At 37.9% G+C, this 15,248-nt stretch overlaps 1 protein-coding gene across 2 annotated transcripts in view; it reads right to left on the bottom strand.

Annotated features, from left to right (window-relative positions):
• Positions 1-15,248, bottom strand: part of RGS6 (regulator of G protein signaling 6) — a 253,427-nt gene that overhangs the window by 226,543 nt on the left and 11,636 nt on the right. For both annotated transcript variants that reach the window (XM_031505011.2, XM_031505010.2), the window contains one exon: positions 12,938-13,042. In XM_031505011.2, coding sequence (XP_031360871.1) covers positions 12,938-13,021 — 84 coding nt within the window. In that variant the 5' untranslated portion in view covers positions 13,022-13,042. The remainder of the gene's footprint in view (positions 1-12,937; positions 13,043-15,248) is intronic.

The raw sequence follows: 15,248 nt of genomic DNA, 5'->3' as shown, positions 1-15,248 counted from the left end.
TGATCTAAATGCTTTGCTACACATTTCCACATTAAGCCAGGAAGCCACAGAGAAGAAAATCTGTTTGTTGTGATGATTCTGGAAAAATTTAGAAGATCAGGAAGTCATTTAACTGGAATATGAATTCAAAGCACATTGAGGTTCCCCAGTTTCTTGATCTTACTGGAAATAAGAAAGAAATTAAGCTCCTATACCTCTCCTCTTTCATTTCACAAAACAGAATATATATTCATTAAGGAAAAAAACCCATCATGGTAGGAAGGAAAAATGTCAAGTCAGGAGTCAAGCTATGTACCTCATGCCACAAGGTTGGATTGAAATATCTGCTGTCACTGAGAAGGCAAAATAATCTAAATAAATTGAAATCTAAATGTTGGGTGGGAGCATTACAAGGCTTAACCTAGTCTTGGTCTCCATTTCTGGATTTGATAAACAGACAACCAGAAACCCAATAAAAATCATTACTGGTATGCTGTTCACAAGTTTTCATAAACAGTTTTTTGTTTTGTTTTGTTTTTAAGTCACATCCCCAAACAAATGTACCTTGCAGCATTTAGTTCACCTGCAAATTACAGAGCCATTTTATAATAATTCAATTATTTTTTTCAGCTGCTTGCAAACTTACTGGGCTAACAATGAACAACAATTCTTACTTAACATTTCAGATGTTTCCTTCAAAGGTCTCACTCTTAGGAATCCAGGAAGATAATACTGATTTCCATTAGGTAAACATTTTGTCAGCAGTAATTCAAGTTTTGTACACTAAGCATTCCACAGAGGTAAAAAGACATTTCTTGGATCAGATTTCAGCACTCACAATAAATGTTTACAATCTAAGACAGCAATGTTCCAAGGAAGAAACCAAAGCTAAAAATCCCAAACATCGTAAATGCATATAGACACGGAAAATGAGGTTGCTGGACTGCCAAAAACAAAATATAATAAAACAGATAAAACATTCAGTGCTCCAGGTAAAAGCAGCCACATTGCCTGTCACCTTCTTGCTTGTAACAGTTACAAACTGGCAGTGGAACCATCCTTTTCCACCAATCCCAAGTCACTGTGTTAGGCACTGTGACCATAGTCGCCCATTCTATTCAGTTGATGGACATGTTTTTCTCTGGGTTATATTTTGTTGTTTTGGGGTTTTTTGTGTGGTTTTGTTTTGGTTTTTCTAACATCAGAGATCCAAGCTGCTGAGCACAAGGGGGACAAACAGAACATCTAAGGAGCCTCTTCAGAAGTAAACCCTGGTGAGGCGTCTCAGGGGCCAGACTGATTCCTTTGTGCTGAAGGGGGTTTCTTCCCTTCTAAGTCACTGATTTCGCATAGAATCAAACTCTCAGGTCCTGTGAATACAGAAGCCAAAACCAGGACAGACAGACTGGTATTTTCTGGAAAGCTCAACTCATACTACTTCAGAATCTCCAGGGTAATTTATTTTGCAAGGGGTACATGTCTGCTACAGAATCAACTAGAACTAATTGATTTCCAATAGACCCAGTAAGTTATGACAAAATATCATTGTTTTCTTACTCTTTTGATCACATCTGGCTGTGATGTGTAAGGGAAGAAGCTCCATCACCTCCTCTCTCACTACAATCTCCGTTTATTAACCAGTTTCCCCTCCCAAGGATTTTACTTGCCCTATTCAAAATGCTCTTGAAGTAACATAGCTGCCACAGAGAAAATTTCTCAACTGCCATAATAAATATGAAAAAAAGTTAAGACACAATGGAGAAAATAACTAAAATGATTAAGCCAGTGTTTCAATTCCTGCAGTTTTGTAATTCTTTTAGAAATAAACATCTGAGCTGCTTGTCTTTGAATGCCCCAGGAAGCTTTCTACAACTTGACATATTTACACAGTTTCTCTGGTCACTGACTCTATTGCTTAGCACTTCATCTGAATGCATCAGAATCAAGGGTGTGGAGCAGTGTCCACCATGGGGTATATGCCCCAGTATATTACCACACCTCCCTTCCATCACTCTCCCTTAGCCTGGCACACAGACTCAATGCTATTGAGACAACAGTGGAACAAAGGGCACTCAGCCTTCAGTTAATTTTCACCAAGTTAAAATAGCTGCACTGTGAGAATGGTGAGATTATCAAATGAAAAAATTACGTGAGGAAAAAAAAAGGCAGGAAGCTGTAAAATGGAGTAGGAGCATGTAGCTTGTGTGTGCCTTTGTCTGAACCTCAGAGGTGACTCAGGGCCTCATTCTACAGCCAAATGTTTCTCAAAAAATTCCAGTTTATTCAATTAAGGACAATTAACCTCATCTCTAGTCTACACTAATGCTTGCACACAGCCCACAATGGACTCAAATATGTCTAACACTGCTGAAAAACTGCTTTAAGAACTGTGATTGTTTAGTCTGGAGAAGAGGAGGCTTGGAGGGGAACCTCATTGTTCTCTACAGCTACCTGAAAGGAGGCTGTAGCCATGTGGGAGTCAAACTCTTCTGCCAAGGCTCAAGCAACAGGACAAGAGGAAATGGCCTCGAGTTGTGACAGAGGAGGTTCAGATTACATATCTGAAAAACGTTTTTCACTGAAAGAGTGGTTAGGCATTGGAATAAGTTGCCCAGGGAGGTGGTACAGTCACTGTCTCTGAAAGCATTCAAGAGGGGGCTGGATAGGGCAATTGGGAATGCTGTTGAGAGGCAATTATGATGGTGTTGACAGCTGGACTAGATGATCTTGAAGATCTCTTCCAACCTTGACGATTCTGTAAATACCTCTTGCAATTCTAAGTCAGCAAATACTGCTTTTTTGAAAGCAATATTGAGTCTTAACTCTTTCTCCTAAAGGGTTCGCCCTTCCATTTTTTTATCCTTTCTTCCTACTTTTGGTGCATTATCCTTCAAACCTCTATTTTTCCCTTCAAATATTATCAGTTGGAAATGTGTGTAACACAGAAAAACAACAAAGGCAAAACCAGAGCACAGGTCATCCCACAAAAGTTTAGTCTGTCACAATTTTATGCAGGTTTGGGTTAAAGGTAGCCTATTCTCCCTAAGATACCTCTTGAGTGGGAAAACAGCACCATTGATGCTAAGTACACTGTGAATGACTTAAACACCATTTTCATTGTTGAAAGTGGAGGTTTCATTCTTGCAAGCAGAAAACTTATAACTCAACATGTTTGAAGTGCTTTCCAGTAAAAAATACTTTAAAAAATCATTACCAAAGTAGATCATCTTCTTTCCTGCTAAGAGGACCAAGATAAAAAGCACTTGGGCTCCCTGTTTCCAAACAGATGGCTTCGTGTTAGTTAAAAAATGTGGGTTTAATCACTGTTTTTCCACACATAACTTTCCAGATATAAGCCAATGGTTGGACTATCTTTGACATACAAGCAGACAACAGTAGTGCCATTATTGTAGCTCTGCTTTTCTACACATAGAAAAAGTATAATAAACAGCACTCCAGTTAATTTTACTATTAAGAGCCCAGAGGGGACAGTGAAAGTGACAAGAACCCAGTGTGCCCAGGGTTTTGTGACATTTTGCCCAAGTTACCTAAAGAGTTAATTCATACGTAGCTACAAGTAATGTTTAACAAAATTGGGTGGATTTACTGATGGAGAAAGACATCTAATTATAGCACCAGTGAATGAAATATTCCCTTTATTTGGGGCATCACACCAAAACAGCTCCTGCTGCCAGTCATGCCAACAAGCAGAGGAAAATTGTGCCTGCAAATAGAGGTAACCAATCTCCACAGCCCTCCAGCTCTGGTCTCCATGCTAAAACTTCCAACTAATGCAAGACATAAGGAAAGAACGTGGAATGGTAAGAGATCCAACAGAAAATTCTTAATATGCAATGGCCAGCACAGCTATTTTCATAAAAAAATGACATGGTAGAGAACAGAAGTGACACCTCCAGGACTAAACTCTGAGAAGACTGGTACACAAAATAATTTCCATCTAGAGCTTAAAAACATAACAGAAACATTTATTTGACCTCTATCTCACAGAACCATGTTTTCACAAAACGGAAGTATGAATGAAATTGCACCTGATGTGTTTTCTCTCTCAAACAAGAAATAGATCTGATGAGTTCATTAATGTGTTCCTTGATTAAGTTCTCTTCCTACCTATTCCGCTTACTCCACTCCCAATTAAACTACTAAAATATCTTGTAATTTCTTCTTGTATATGCCACAAGTATGTTTCACTTTACCTTCAAAGGCACTTAATTATTGGTCCAAAGTATAATTTCCAAACACTTTAATGCAAGGCAATATTAATGAGCACCATTAATACTTAAGGAAAGTAAAGTACAGAGAGGTGACATGTAATTTAAATTAACACTTTTGCCCTCCCTCCACACCTGAAAAAAAATAGTAGCCTTTGAACTAAAATATTGAATATACTCAAGAATCAGAATGCAATTATTTGTTAAGCAGATCTGTGCACTTCAGTGTCTGGTTAACTGGTTACTTTCCACTTTCTTCATTTCAGTTAACTTTGGAGAGACAAAGAAAAATAAGATACAACACAACAGCAGCAGTGATAAAGCAAAAAGAATAGAAGTAATTGCTGCCCCTTGAATGTGGCAAAACAGCTTCTCATGAAAAAAGAGAAACAGGCTTCAAAATGTCTTAGGATGCAAAATATGAGTTTAATGGAACCTTATTTGCATATTTTCATGGGTCCCACCCATGTAATTCTATTTATTGAACTGAATCTTCCCACTCAAACTTATTGCAGAGCCTTTTGAAATAAGTTCATAATCCTCTGAAGTGATATTTTATTAATCAGGATAGAATAAGGGTTTACTTGAAGCTCTATAACAAAACAAATAAACAGTTTCATTTAATTCCATCCAAATTATTTTGTCTTAATATTAATGTTCAAGATTGCGTCTGAAATGGCCAGAAGTTGCCTCCTGGAATAAGTCAGGCTGGCAGCTCCATTCTGCTTCACCATTTCATTTTGGTTTGTTTCTAGTAAACAAAACAAGCCCATGGCTAAAATAACATTTAAGCAGAAAGAAAATGCTCATATTCAGCATTTTGCCCAAAACAACATGCAAAAGTAAATCATCAAATAGTGCAAATACTTGAAGGCCATAACTTAAAATCCTGACAACAAACACAAAGCAAATGGTATGAGAAAAATGCTAGGAGAATAAAAGAGAACCATTTCCAAAAATGCAAGGCACTAAGTGCTACAGCTAGAATAGCATAACCTTACCCTCTAGCTGAACCTTCCCTTTTTATCTCTGTAGTCTATATTTGCACTAGTTGCTTTGCTAAAAATATACTTTGAAGTTGTCATAGCTATTGGTCCTGGCTCATCTTTTTTCTGCCTCTGAGAACAGTTAAAGTAATAGATCAATGTAATTAGACTTTTATAGGTGCAAGAGACAGTTTGTTTCAGTCACAAACAGGAACAGAGAAATTATGAGACGGAGAGGGAAGAAAATTAAAGAAGTTTAAATAAGGCAACTGTTAGGGAAATATGAAGAGGAAAAACAAAGTTATATGTTTATCACCAAAACCTCTAACTACAAAGAGGTATACAATACACAAGAGCTCAGGAGAGCTTTACACTTGCACTAAGGCTATGTGTGAAATGTAAACCAATGAACACATGCATGCATTATTTGAATAGAAAAACTTAAGGCACATTAGATATATCAGAAAGGGCATCATACACATATCTACATATAACATTTTAACATATCTCCTATATTGTGCATATTAGGCTATATCATAAAGCCAGGGTAAAACAAGGGATATTTGTTCTGTCTCATGACTTTTAAGCACGTAAATACATGTCTGCATATATGTGCATGCATTTATATACCTAAAAACACAAACACAAAAATAGTTATTTGAGGCTTTGCCTACATACACATTACACATATTTACCTATCTGTAACTTTGCACACTGCCTACTAATCCAAATCTCTAATCTCAAGTAAATCTTACCTATTACTGCAAGGAAACAAACCACAAAGTATCCAAGAATCCTTCTTCCAGGTGAATGACCTCTATCTGACTCTAAAAACATGTTTCTGCCACTGGTATGACAGCCTTATTTGTATCTATGCAACAATGCAAGTCAGCTTCTGAAGTCCTCTGGGAACCAGCTGCTTGCAATTTTACACTAATGCCTTTGATCATTAATCATTCATATCATCTAACTGATGCGGAAATCAAACCCGCAGACCCCAGCTTTACCACAAGGCTTCCCGGACAGCTAGAGTCAAGGTCAGTAGCAAGGCCTTTGTTCAAGGACACTGACACGTGTCACACTTCAGCAGTACAATTTGTTTGCTATTGCATGAATAAAGGGTGTTTGAAGGTATTCAATATATAAATACACACACATATTTAGGGGGTATTTTAAATATTATTACCTACTCAATGTAATCTGAAGAAGGTATACATACAGCTAGAGAGACTTCTTGGCTCACTGTGTCTCCTCCACTTTTGCAAAATACCATGTCATACACACAAAGATGCCTACAGCTATGGTATGTAAAGACATATGACTTCCTGGGCCTCACTACTCTCTACAGTGACTTCTCCAAACTTCACTTTTCTAAGAATTAGGAACCACTCTCTAACACCAAAATTGCTGATATCCATCACAAATTTATCAAAATTTGTGTGCACACCAGTACTAGCTTTTGCTCAGTTAAACACTTGTTTCTAGTCCATGCTGTGCAACCAGGCCATGTTTTCTGAAGACAGGAGATGACAAAAAGGGAAGAATATACCATGACCTAGAAGAGGTCATTGTCACTGGCCTTTTACATAATACTGCTGACACCTATGCCTGCCCTGAAAATACTTCTCCAAGACACTCTGGGATTTGTGATTTTCATTGCTATTGCTCATAACTGGACTATGACTTCCTATGACTTACCACTATACTCTGGACTCTGTGCTGCTCCTACCTGACAGGTTTGTTGAACACAGCCATTCCCACCTCTGTCCCCCACTGTACAGCCTCTCTCTCTGTAAAACTAGATTTAATGCCCCTACTGTGATTACTATTCCCAGGATTTTACTGTATGAGGTATGGAAAGGAGAATTAGTGAATGCTACCCCTGTTATAGGAAATGACAAGAAAGAATCCCCTAAATAAAAATCAGTCAGCTCTGTCATAATTACAACCACAATTTAACCAGGCATTTCTCCCTCTCTGTGCAACACCTTATGCAGTCAAAGTTGTTGACACAATAAATCAGCTGAATGGAGAAACTAGCAAGGTTTCAAGAATAGGCCAGCTCCTGTTTACAAGCAAGGCACATGAGTATTTGCAGTGATAAATTACCTGAAACCTCCTTGTCAAAGTGCAATACAGAAGTGCAGAGTCAAAGGTCCTCCACTGCCTAACCTGTGTGTCAACACATTTTGGTAACAAGACTAGGTTTAAATTTACTTTCCAGCAGTAACAATGCTAGTTTGGAGATTATTTATCCAAAATTGTGCCTATTTCAGTTCCTGAAGCCTCAGTACATAACTCTCAAATTCAGTCCTAGTTTAATTTTGGCTTACTGCTTTTAGTCTGGAAACAGAGTGAAAAAAAAATAAAAATAAATCAGGAAATGTTGAGAGTAAGATGACTTAAAATGCCATAAAGTAATCTCTAATGACAGTACAAAAAAATCCTTGGGTAAAATTTGAAGTCTGGAGGTCTGCAGTGTTATCAACTCATGCCTTATCATCATCAATTTACAGTTTTATGTTAAAGAACCAGCTACAAAACAGAAGCAACTGTGTGAAAAACTCAGATTTCATGTATAGAAATAAGGTTCAGAAAGCCTTTACATGTAGCAGAATCCTGAAATATAACTCAAGAGACTCAAATAAAAAAAATGTCAAAAGTATTCAACAGTTAAAATACATTTTAAGCTCTGCTATCTCTCAGAAAAACAGCATGAAATCTCAAAGGAGTTAGGAAGCCTCAAAAAATGATGCAGACTGCTTTCTTTTGATAAAAAATAAGTTGTATGCATGAAATCCATCTCACTTTAAAATGCCTCAGTATTTGCTTTCTTTACAAAAAGTCATCATTTGGACTATACCTTAACGAGGCTCATTTGCTTTTGGTTGCTTGGACAGTGTCCTGTTGAGATGGTTTTTCATAGCACAACTTAATAGCAATTGAATTACAGTCTCTGCAGTTTTCTGACTAGCTCAAAATACCAGTACTATATTTTTTAATGTGAACAGTTAATTTAACAAGAGTCTCTTCCCTCATCCTTCTGTTTCATGGTCCATACATTTTTTGGATGCATAAGCCTGTCTTTACAACTGCTTGTTCTCTCATTTCCTGCCCAATCGGCCAGGTCTGACAGCAACACTCCTGCTACTTGACATGGCTGGAACGCTGGAATTTGCCTGGAGAAAATCTGCAAATGTAAGGCTGCTTTCCTTTTGGTTGCATTTTTTTCCCCCTCAATTCAGATCTCAAATCAGCATTTAAAAAGACATGAAGGCTGCCAAGTATTGAAGGTAGCAAACAACTCAGATTTTTCTGAAAGCATCTTGTGGCAGCTGCAAGTTTGTGTTACATTCCTGAGAGCAGTAATTGCCTTTGGAAATTATATTTTCCTGCTTGTTCAAAAGATTTACCATGAGTAACCATAAAAATTCAAAATTTAACTCAGTAAGTGCCAACATTAGCAAGCAGATATAGAGGATATGTTTGGCAAAAAATAAGCAGAAATGGAAATCTACCATCAAATAATGCAGATAATTTCTTTGACAGTATACTGTGATATCCTTCAGAACATACATGCTCCACTGGTTCTAAAACTCTCTAAACAGCACAGTTTGCAAACTCTTCCCTGTCATAGGAGATCTCTCTCAGAAACAAGTACACCTTGTTATCCAATTTAGATTTTAATTTCTGTGTTTTCCATCCTTCTTGTTATATTCCCCAGGTACTCCTCCTTATTGGTATTTTCAGTTCTTATTTAGTCAAGCTCCAAATATTGTGATTTTTTTTTCACAGTGACATGAAAAATTTCCACCATCCTTTATGTAAGAAAATTTGATTTGCCAAATTATTTTGATAATAGGTCACTTAATAGGTCTGGTGTCAGAAGGTGTCCATGAACCATTTGTCTTTCAATACTGTCTGCAGACGAGGAATTTTCAGACGTGGATTATTGTAACAATGAGCGAAAGGGCCCATGAAACACAGTCACCAGCATGTGCAAGAAAGATTAATCAAAGGTGGCTGGATTTCAAGGGAATGTGACCAGCATTTAAAATCAATTTATATTTTTGTTACTATTTGCTAGTAGAGGTTCTTCTCCTCTCCTGGCTTTTATTGTGGCTTTTTCCTTCCATGCTGCAGTACCCACATGTCGTTCCCCCACCTTGCACAGCCCCCTAAATATTAGGCTAGCTCAGAGGTCCTAGGCTATGCGGGGAGGAATATCAGGAGATGGCAAAGATTTCCAAAAGAGACTCTTACCGCAATATATGTTGGTTCAGCTCTCTTTATTTTGTGATGTCCATGTGGAGAGCGGGGCAAAAGAGGATGAACAGGAAATGTCAGGGGTCTGTACAGACTTTGGACAGGGTGGGCTTCTCTGGCTCTCCGCCAACCCCATTGGGGCAGGAAGGAGGGGTCCAGGGTTATCTTGATCAGAGTCACAGGGTCCCAGGGAAGGGGAAATAGAGTGCTCATGAGCTCACTGTAACACCCACACAATGCTCGCAGACTGAAGTGAGGATGGGGATGTCACTCCCTGCTCCCATGCAAAGTAGGGTAGTGCATTCCAAACAGTTTTTTTAAGCACTGTGTATCTCTCTTCCAGTAGTAATTCCATCAAAAAATACATCGGCATCTTCTCCAGATGTGGCCAGATTTAGTGTACTCGCAGAGTACTTAAATGGCAATGCAGTGTCTGCAGCACCCTTACACCTCCATTGGGTACCACTGTGCCACGCAGATAAATAACAGCCCACCCTTCCTGCAGCACCACCTGCAGCCCTGTGAGAGCCCAGGGCTCAGCACTGAGATGCACAGAGAGACGAGAGGACACACAATTCCACAAGAGTGGAATGCAGCTTGCTTAATTATAAATGTCTCTCCTATGATGCAAGTACCTGACAGCTAGGTACCCATGATTGCCACTGGAGACCTGGTCAATACAGTTCATGTAGATGGGCTACAGTTCATCTTAACAAGGGTAAGGTGAGGCAAATCGTACCCTAAACACTGATTACTGTAACAAATGCATCTGCACTACTCAATTCATACACAGGTGTTATCCAAAACAGTGGAGCAACATTGAGTATCTTGGATTAAAAAAATAACGTCCTTTACGAATTGATAAATATCAACCCCTGAAAGGTTAACACTGGAAGTAGAAGAAAATAAGACTTGTCTCATTGAGACCATCTGCTGTAGCAATCAAAGCAGTTAGAATTCATTTGCTTGCAGGAGTCCATAGAGAATATCGTAAAGTAACTGGAGCCAAAATAAATTAGTTTATTTTGTTCTGCATGGCCAAAACCCATCCCACTTAGTTTTACCTACCTAAAGAAAGAGCCTGTTTCAGGCTTTCCTCCATAAACAAAATAGAGAGAGGTTGCTCCACAGGGACACTCAATACCACCTAAGATCTGGTTTGCCCTCTAAATGTGTCTACCTTTCATTAGCGACTAAAAGAAAACCAGGCTACAACAAAGCTGTTGGCACATGAATTTCAAACAGACCCCAGAGACTCTCAGTAAACCAAGTATTAAAGAAACTATTAACAATTTGAGGTTCTACTTGCAGGGCTTTCTATCCCAAAAACCCTCAAACATGACAGTTATGATAAGCAACAAGACAGTACACACTCAGAGCAGGATTTACTGTGGTTCCCCTGTTAAAGACCATTCTTATTTATTCTTCCTAAGGGGGATCAACAATTGCACCTTGGGATCACTTGGGATTCTACTGTGACACAGTACCAACCCTGAACTGTAGGGTATTCTGGCAGATTGTGTTCAATATTTCAGAGAGTCCAGTGCAGTGTTTTTCTCATTCATTACTGGCAATCAAGCCATTTGAAAGCAAATGAGAGATGAAGAGCTAAACATTCATTTGGAGAGAGGACAGATAATCAAAAGAATAATAGTCCTGTCTCATATTTTGCATATGATTTTTCAACACTAAGGAACATAAAATTGATGTGTAATATATTTCATTAATATCAAACTATTATTAAAATATCAAATAGCACCAACTACTAATATTAGAACCAATACCTAAAATAATGTAAATTACATTTAGAAAGTCAATCACCAATGAAAATTTACTCTGAAAAATAGGTAATATCCACATTTTTTTGTCACAAAGCAATGGAAACACTCAGCAAAAAAAAACCTGACAGGCATGTTAGCTTAAAATTGACAATACAGAATACTGCATTACTGCACAAAGCATGGGGCATGCTATTCTAACAGACAGCTATGTATTTTGACAGGTGTATTATGAAAGGCTGGTATTACTGACATCAGAGGAAAAGCAGTAATAAGAGATGTATCAAATAATATGAGTAGATTCCCCATTAATACCACAGAACTCACAACCTCTATTCTACATGACAATAAGGAAATATTGAAAGGCAAAGAAATGGAGAAATCCTAAAGTGGAAATGCTGTGAAATGAATAGAAAGTGAGGCACACAAATAATGTTTTCAAGAGCAAGTAAGTGGATACTCTACAGACTCACAGATTGAATGCCCTAACTCTAGATCATGCAAGCAGACATTTCCTTCACACCCTGTATCTACTTCAGCCTACTGGGGTGTTGGACTTCCCAGCAAACAGGTTGGAAAAAAATAATCTGACTAACCAACTACTGCTACTTCCAAATTAGCAGCCAAAGTGTGTTCATAACACATTCAAAACAAACAAGCCTACACATTACCCAGAAATTTTTACCATGTTAACAATTCCAGATTCCAAACCAAATACACAACAACTAAACCAAAATTATGGATATCAAAAAGTAACACTTTAAACAACTCATGCTACATACAAAACCTAAATTATTTTCTCGGCATATGAAAGTCATCAAGATTGCAGTCAAGCAAGCAGAAAACATAACCATGTACCTTCAACACATTTCATTAATTTTAGCCAGGATCATACTACACAAGGCAACTTGATCTGAGCTACCACTGTAGCTCTTAACAGAATGGTAGCTTATTTAAGCTATGGAAGAAATTTCTTTCAGAACCATACTGCACTTCTGCATACTGCATAAGAAATATTTTGCAGGCTAAATAAAATGTATTTACATTATTTCATTAAGCTTCAAAAATACTAAAGATGTAGGATACAACTACCTCAAAATAAAAAAATGCCTTTGCAACTGGGTCAATAGATAGCTTTCCTTCATCTTTTATGCTACCTCCAAAGTACTTCAGAATAAGACATTTTATCATGGTGAAAGAATGCTCTTTAACATCATACATTGCTGTTATTTCCCCGTTGTCTAATTCATTTTTCCCTAGCACTTTCCCTAGCTCTTTTTTTAATTTAAGCAAGGCATGGGAAGTAAGAAAAATGACCTATAAAGAATCAAACTGCTAATTACACAAGAAACACAGTATAAATACAGGACAAAAAGTACCAAAAGACTGCTGTATGGAGGCTGCTATGTGCTTAGTATGATAAAACTTGGAAGATATCTACACTTATTTTAGCCAGCTGAGGCAAACTTGAACAATTACCTAAAGACATATGACAGAAAGTTACAAATTTCAAGTTATTAGCTTGTCATCAGCTTCCAAGCTCTCAAATGGTATAGTTTGAAACACTTACTTTCCTGAAAACTCCTTCAGCTATGCATCCTAGCAGTCAAATATAACTCTGACTTCAAAAGAGGCATGGGATTCTTTCATGAATCAACCACATAGAAATGGGATTTTTGCCACAGGTTCAAATCCTTACCTTTCTGTAGACTATCATGTTTGGAGAACTCTCCTCTGGGTCAGCAGTTTCTGCACTACTCGGATCAGTGGGTGCTTGGGCCATGTTTGCCTCTCGTCGCTCAGACTGCAAGGACAGGAGCAAAAGTCAGCATCACTCCAGGCTGCAATGGAACATGGTAAGGACATGCAACTGCCTCCCAGGCAGACATACAAGGATGCTGCAGAGGGAATCACACTCCTGTCTTCACCCCATGCAGGATTTTATCAAACTGTGTCAGAATTGACTGGTTTATGGGATAACACCCCAAGAACAAGGACCACCAAGTGACACGCAGCTATGGTTTGGGTCATCACACACACACATTTCTCCCAAAGCTCTGAAGTTTTATCATAAACCCTTATTCAATAGAAGAATATCCAATTTATACCTCATACACTTCCTCACTATATAGCACTGTTCTAGAAGTTTGACTGTTCTAGAAGCTTTGAGGTACCTACAAAGAAAAAGCCAAGGCGCCTTGCTGTGTGGCAGAGTGAAACCCCACTGTAACGGCAGGTACAGGAGACTGTAAGGCACACTGACAGTTCTTGCCTGCAGACACTCCAAGCCCCTTCCAGCTCTCCACAGCCCCAGAGCAGCAGCCAAGAACCAGGGAGGCATAGCTGCTTGCTCAGAGTAAACAGCTTCCCTCACCTCTTCTCCTGACACAGCCAGGAAGAGGCAATAGAATATAGGCAGACAACCATAAATAATATTCCTTATCTTCTAGAAGCACAGAACTGGAACTGCTGCCTCATCTCCTCCAGGTCATGCCAGCCTTGAGGCAACAGAATTATTAAAAAAAAAAAAAAAAAAAAAGGACCTGGTACAGAGTCAAATGCTATATTCTATATTTTAAGTTTTTCTTCCACCAGCACATTTGACAAGTAGCATTTAAATTAGAGGTTGCTGTGGAGCTGTGTGGTGACCTTTCCTAACCTAAAAAGTAACATTGCTTTGTACAGACATTGGCATTAAAACTGTCTGACAAGTTCAATTTCTTTAACATTGAAAGTACTGAAATATCCAATCTCAACGTATTTCATTAAAAACTGAGAACAAAAAAAAACCAAAATCTATGTCCACATGAGCATAACCTATGCATTAATTTCTAAAACACAGTTCACCATTAAACTGTCTCCCTTATTTAAAGAAATACTCCTTCCTTTACCTCCTTTCACATTGCCACAGGCAGCAATGTGCCCCAGCATATAATATACATACATAGCATACTATTATATGTTTAATACATTCCTGAGCCATTCTAGCTGTCAGTTATCAGCTCCCAAGGACAAGTCAAGAGCCTAGAATCAGACAAGCTCAGACTATATCCCAGCTCTGTCCGTTCTCAGCAGTGAAAAGTCCACTGTGGTAACATGGCATCCATCACTAGAGCCAGAAGCACCTGACATACCCCCTTTAGGAAAACCTAAAAGAAACCAAGCTTAAATAATCTACATCAATCCAGAGTCATTCATCTTCTTCTTCTATAAGGTATGCATGCACACACACAAGTGGACACAAATGCATATGTACATGCATAGACCAATTTGGAAATTCAGTAACACAGTTCAAGGTTGAGTTAGACAATATATATAGATCACCCTTTAAAGGCATGTTCAGACCAATTTTATATTTACACTATTATATATATTACAGATACTATTTTGTATTTAAAGAACATAAATTTATTTTAACCTTTATTAAACCTCATGTCTTCCTAGAAGCCCAAACACTACACTATTGTGCCAGGTTGTGAGCTAAACAGGAAATGAATTAAATTCTCTGAGCAAAGTTATTAGATGCAAAAACAATTAAACAGTACAAATGATGAAGGATAAAGCATTTTGAAATTATAGGACTTGAAATTATTTACACAAATGTGCATTTTCACAATACTTCTTGGTTGTGATTTCAAGGCACTAAAGAATTAGGCTCTAGGTTATCATCACTCAGTTGAATGGAGCAGGAACTGGGTTGAGATTTTATGTAACTTTCTGAAGGCAATTACAAAGCAGAGTTGAAAGCATATGTCAAGTCACACAAGTTTCAGCTTCACCTGCAGTATATAAAGACCACATTCACCACTTACATTATGTGAGATTTTATATGTATGCTTTAAAAGACAACAATTACAAATAACTTTCAATTCAGAAATGCTCTTAAAAGAACAAAATGACAATTTCTAACCAAAAAGCCCTCTGCAGTATTGCTTAGCTGTATTTCACTCATTGCATTATTCACTTTGATTGTCCACATTTACAAATTCTGTTGTTCTTGTTATACTGTC

This window comes from Lonchura striata, chromosome 6 (assembly GCF_046129695.1).
Source record: "Lonchura striata isolate bLonStr1 chromosome 6, bLonStr1.mat, whole genome shotgun sequence".
NCBI classification, from domain to species: Eukaryota; Metazoa; Chordata; class Aves; order Passeriformes; family Estrildidae; genus Lonchura; species Lonchura striata.
Note: the sequence above shows the minus strand (reverse complement) of the source record. Positions and strands in the feature narration are given on the sequence as shown.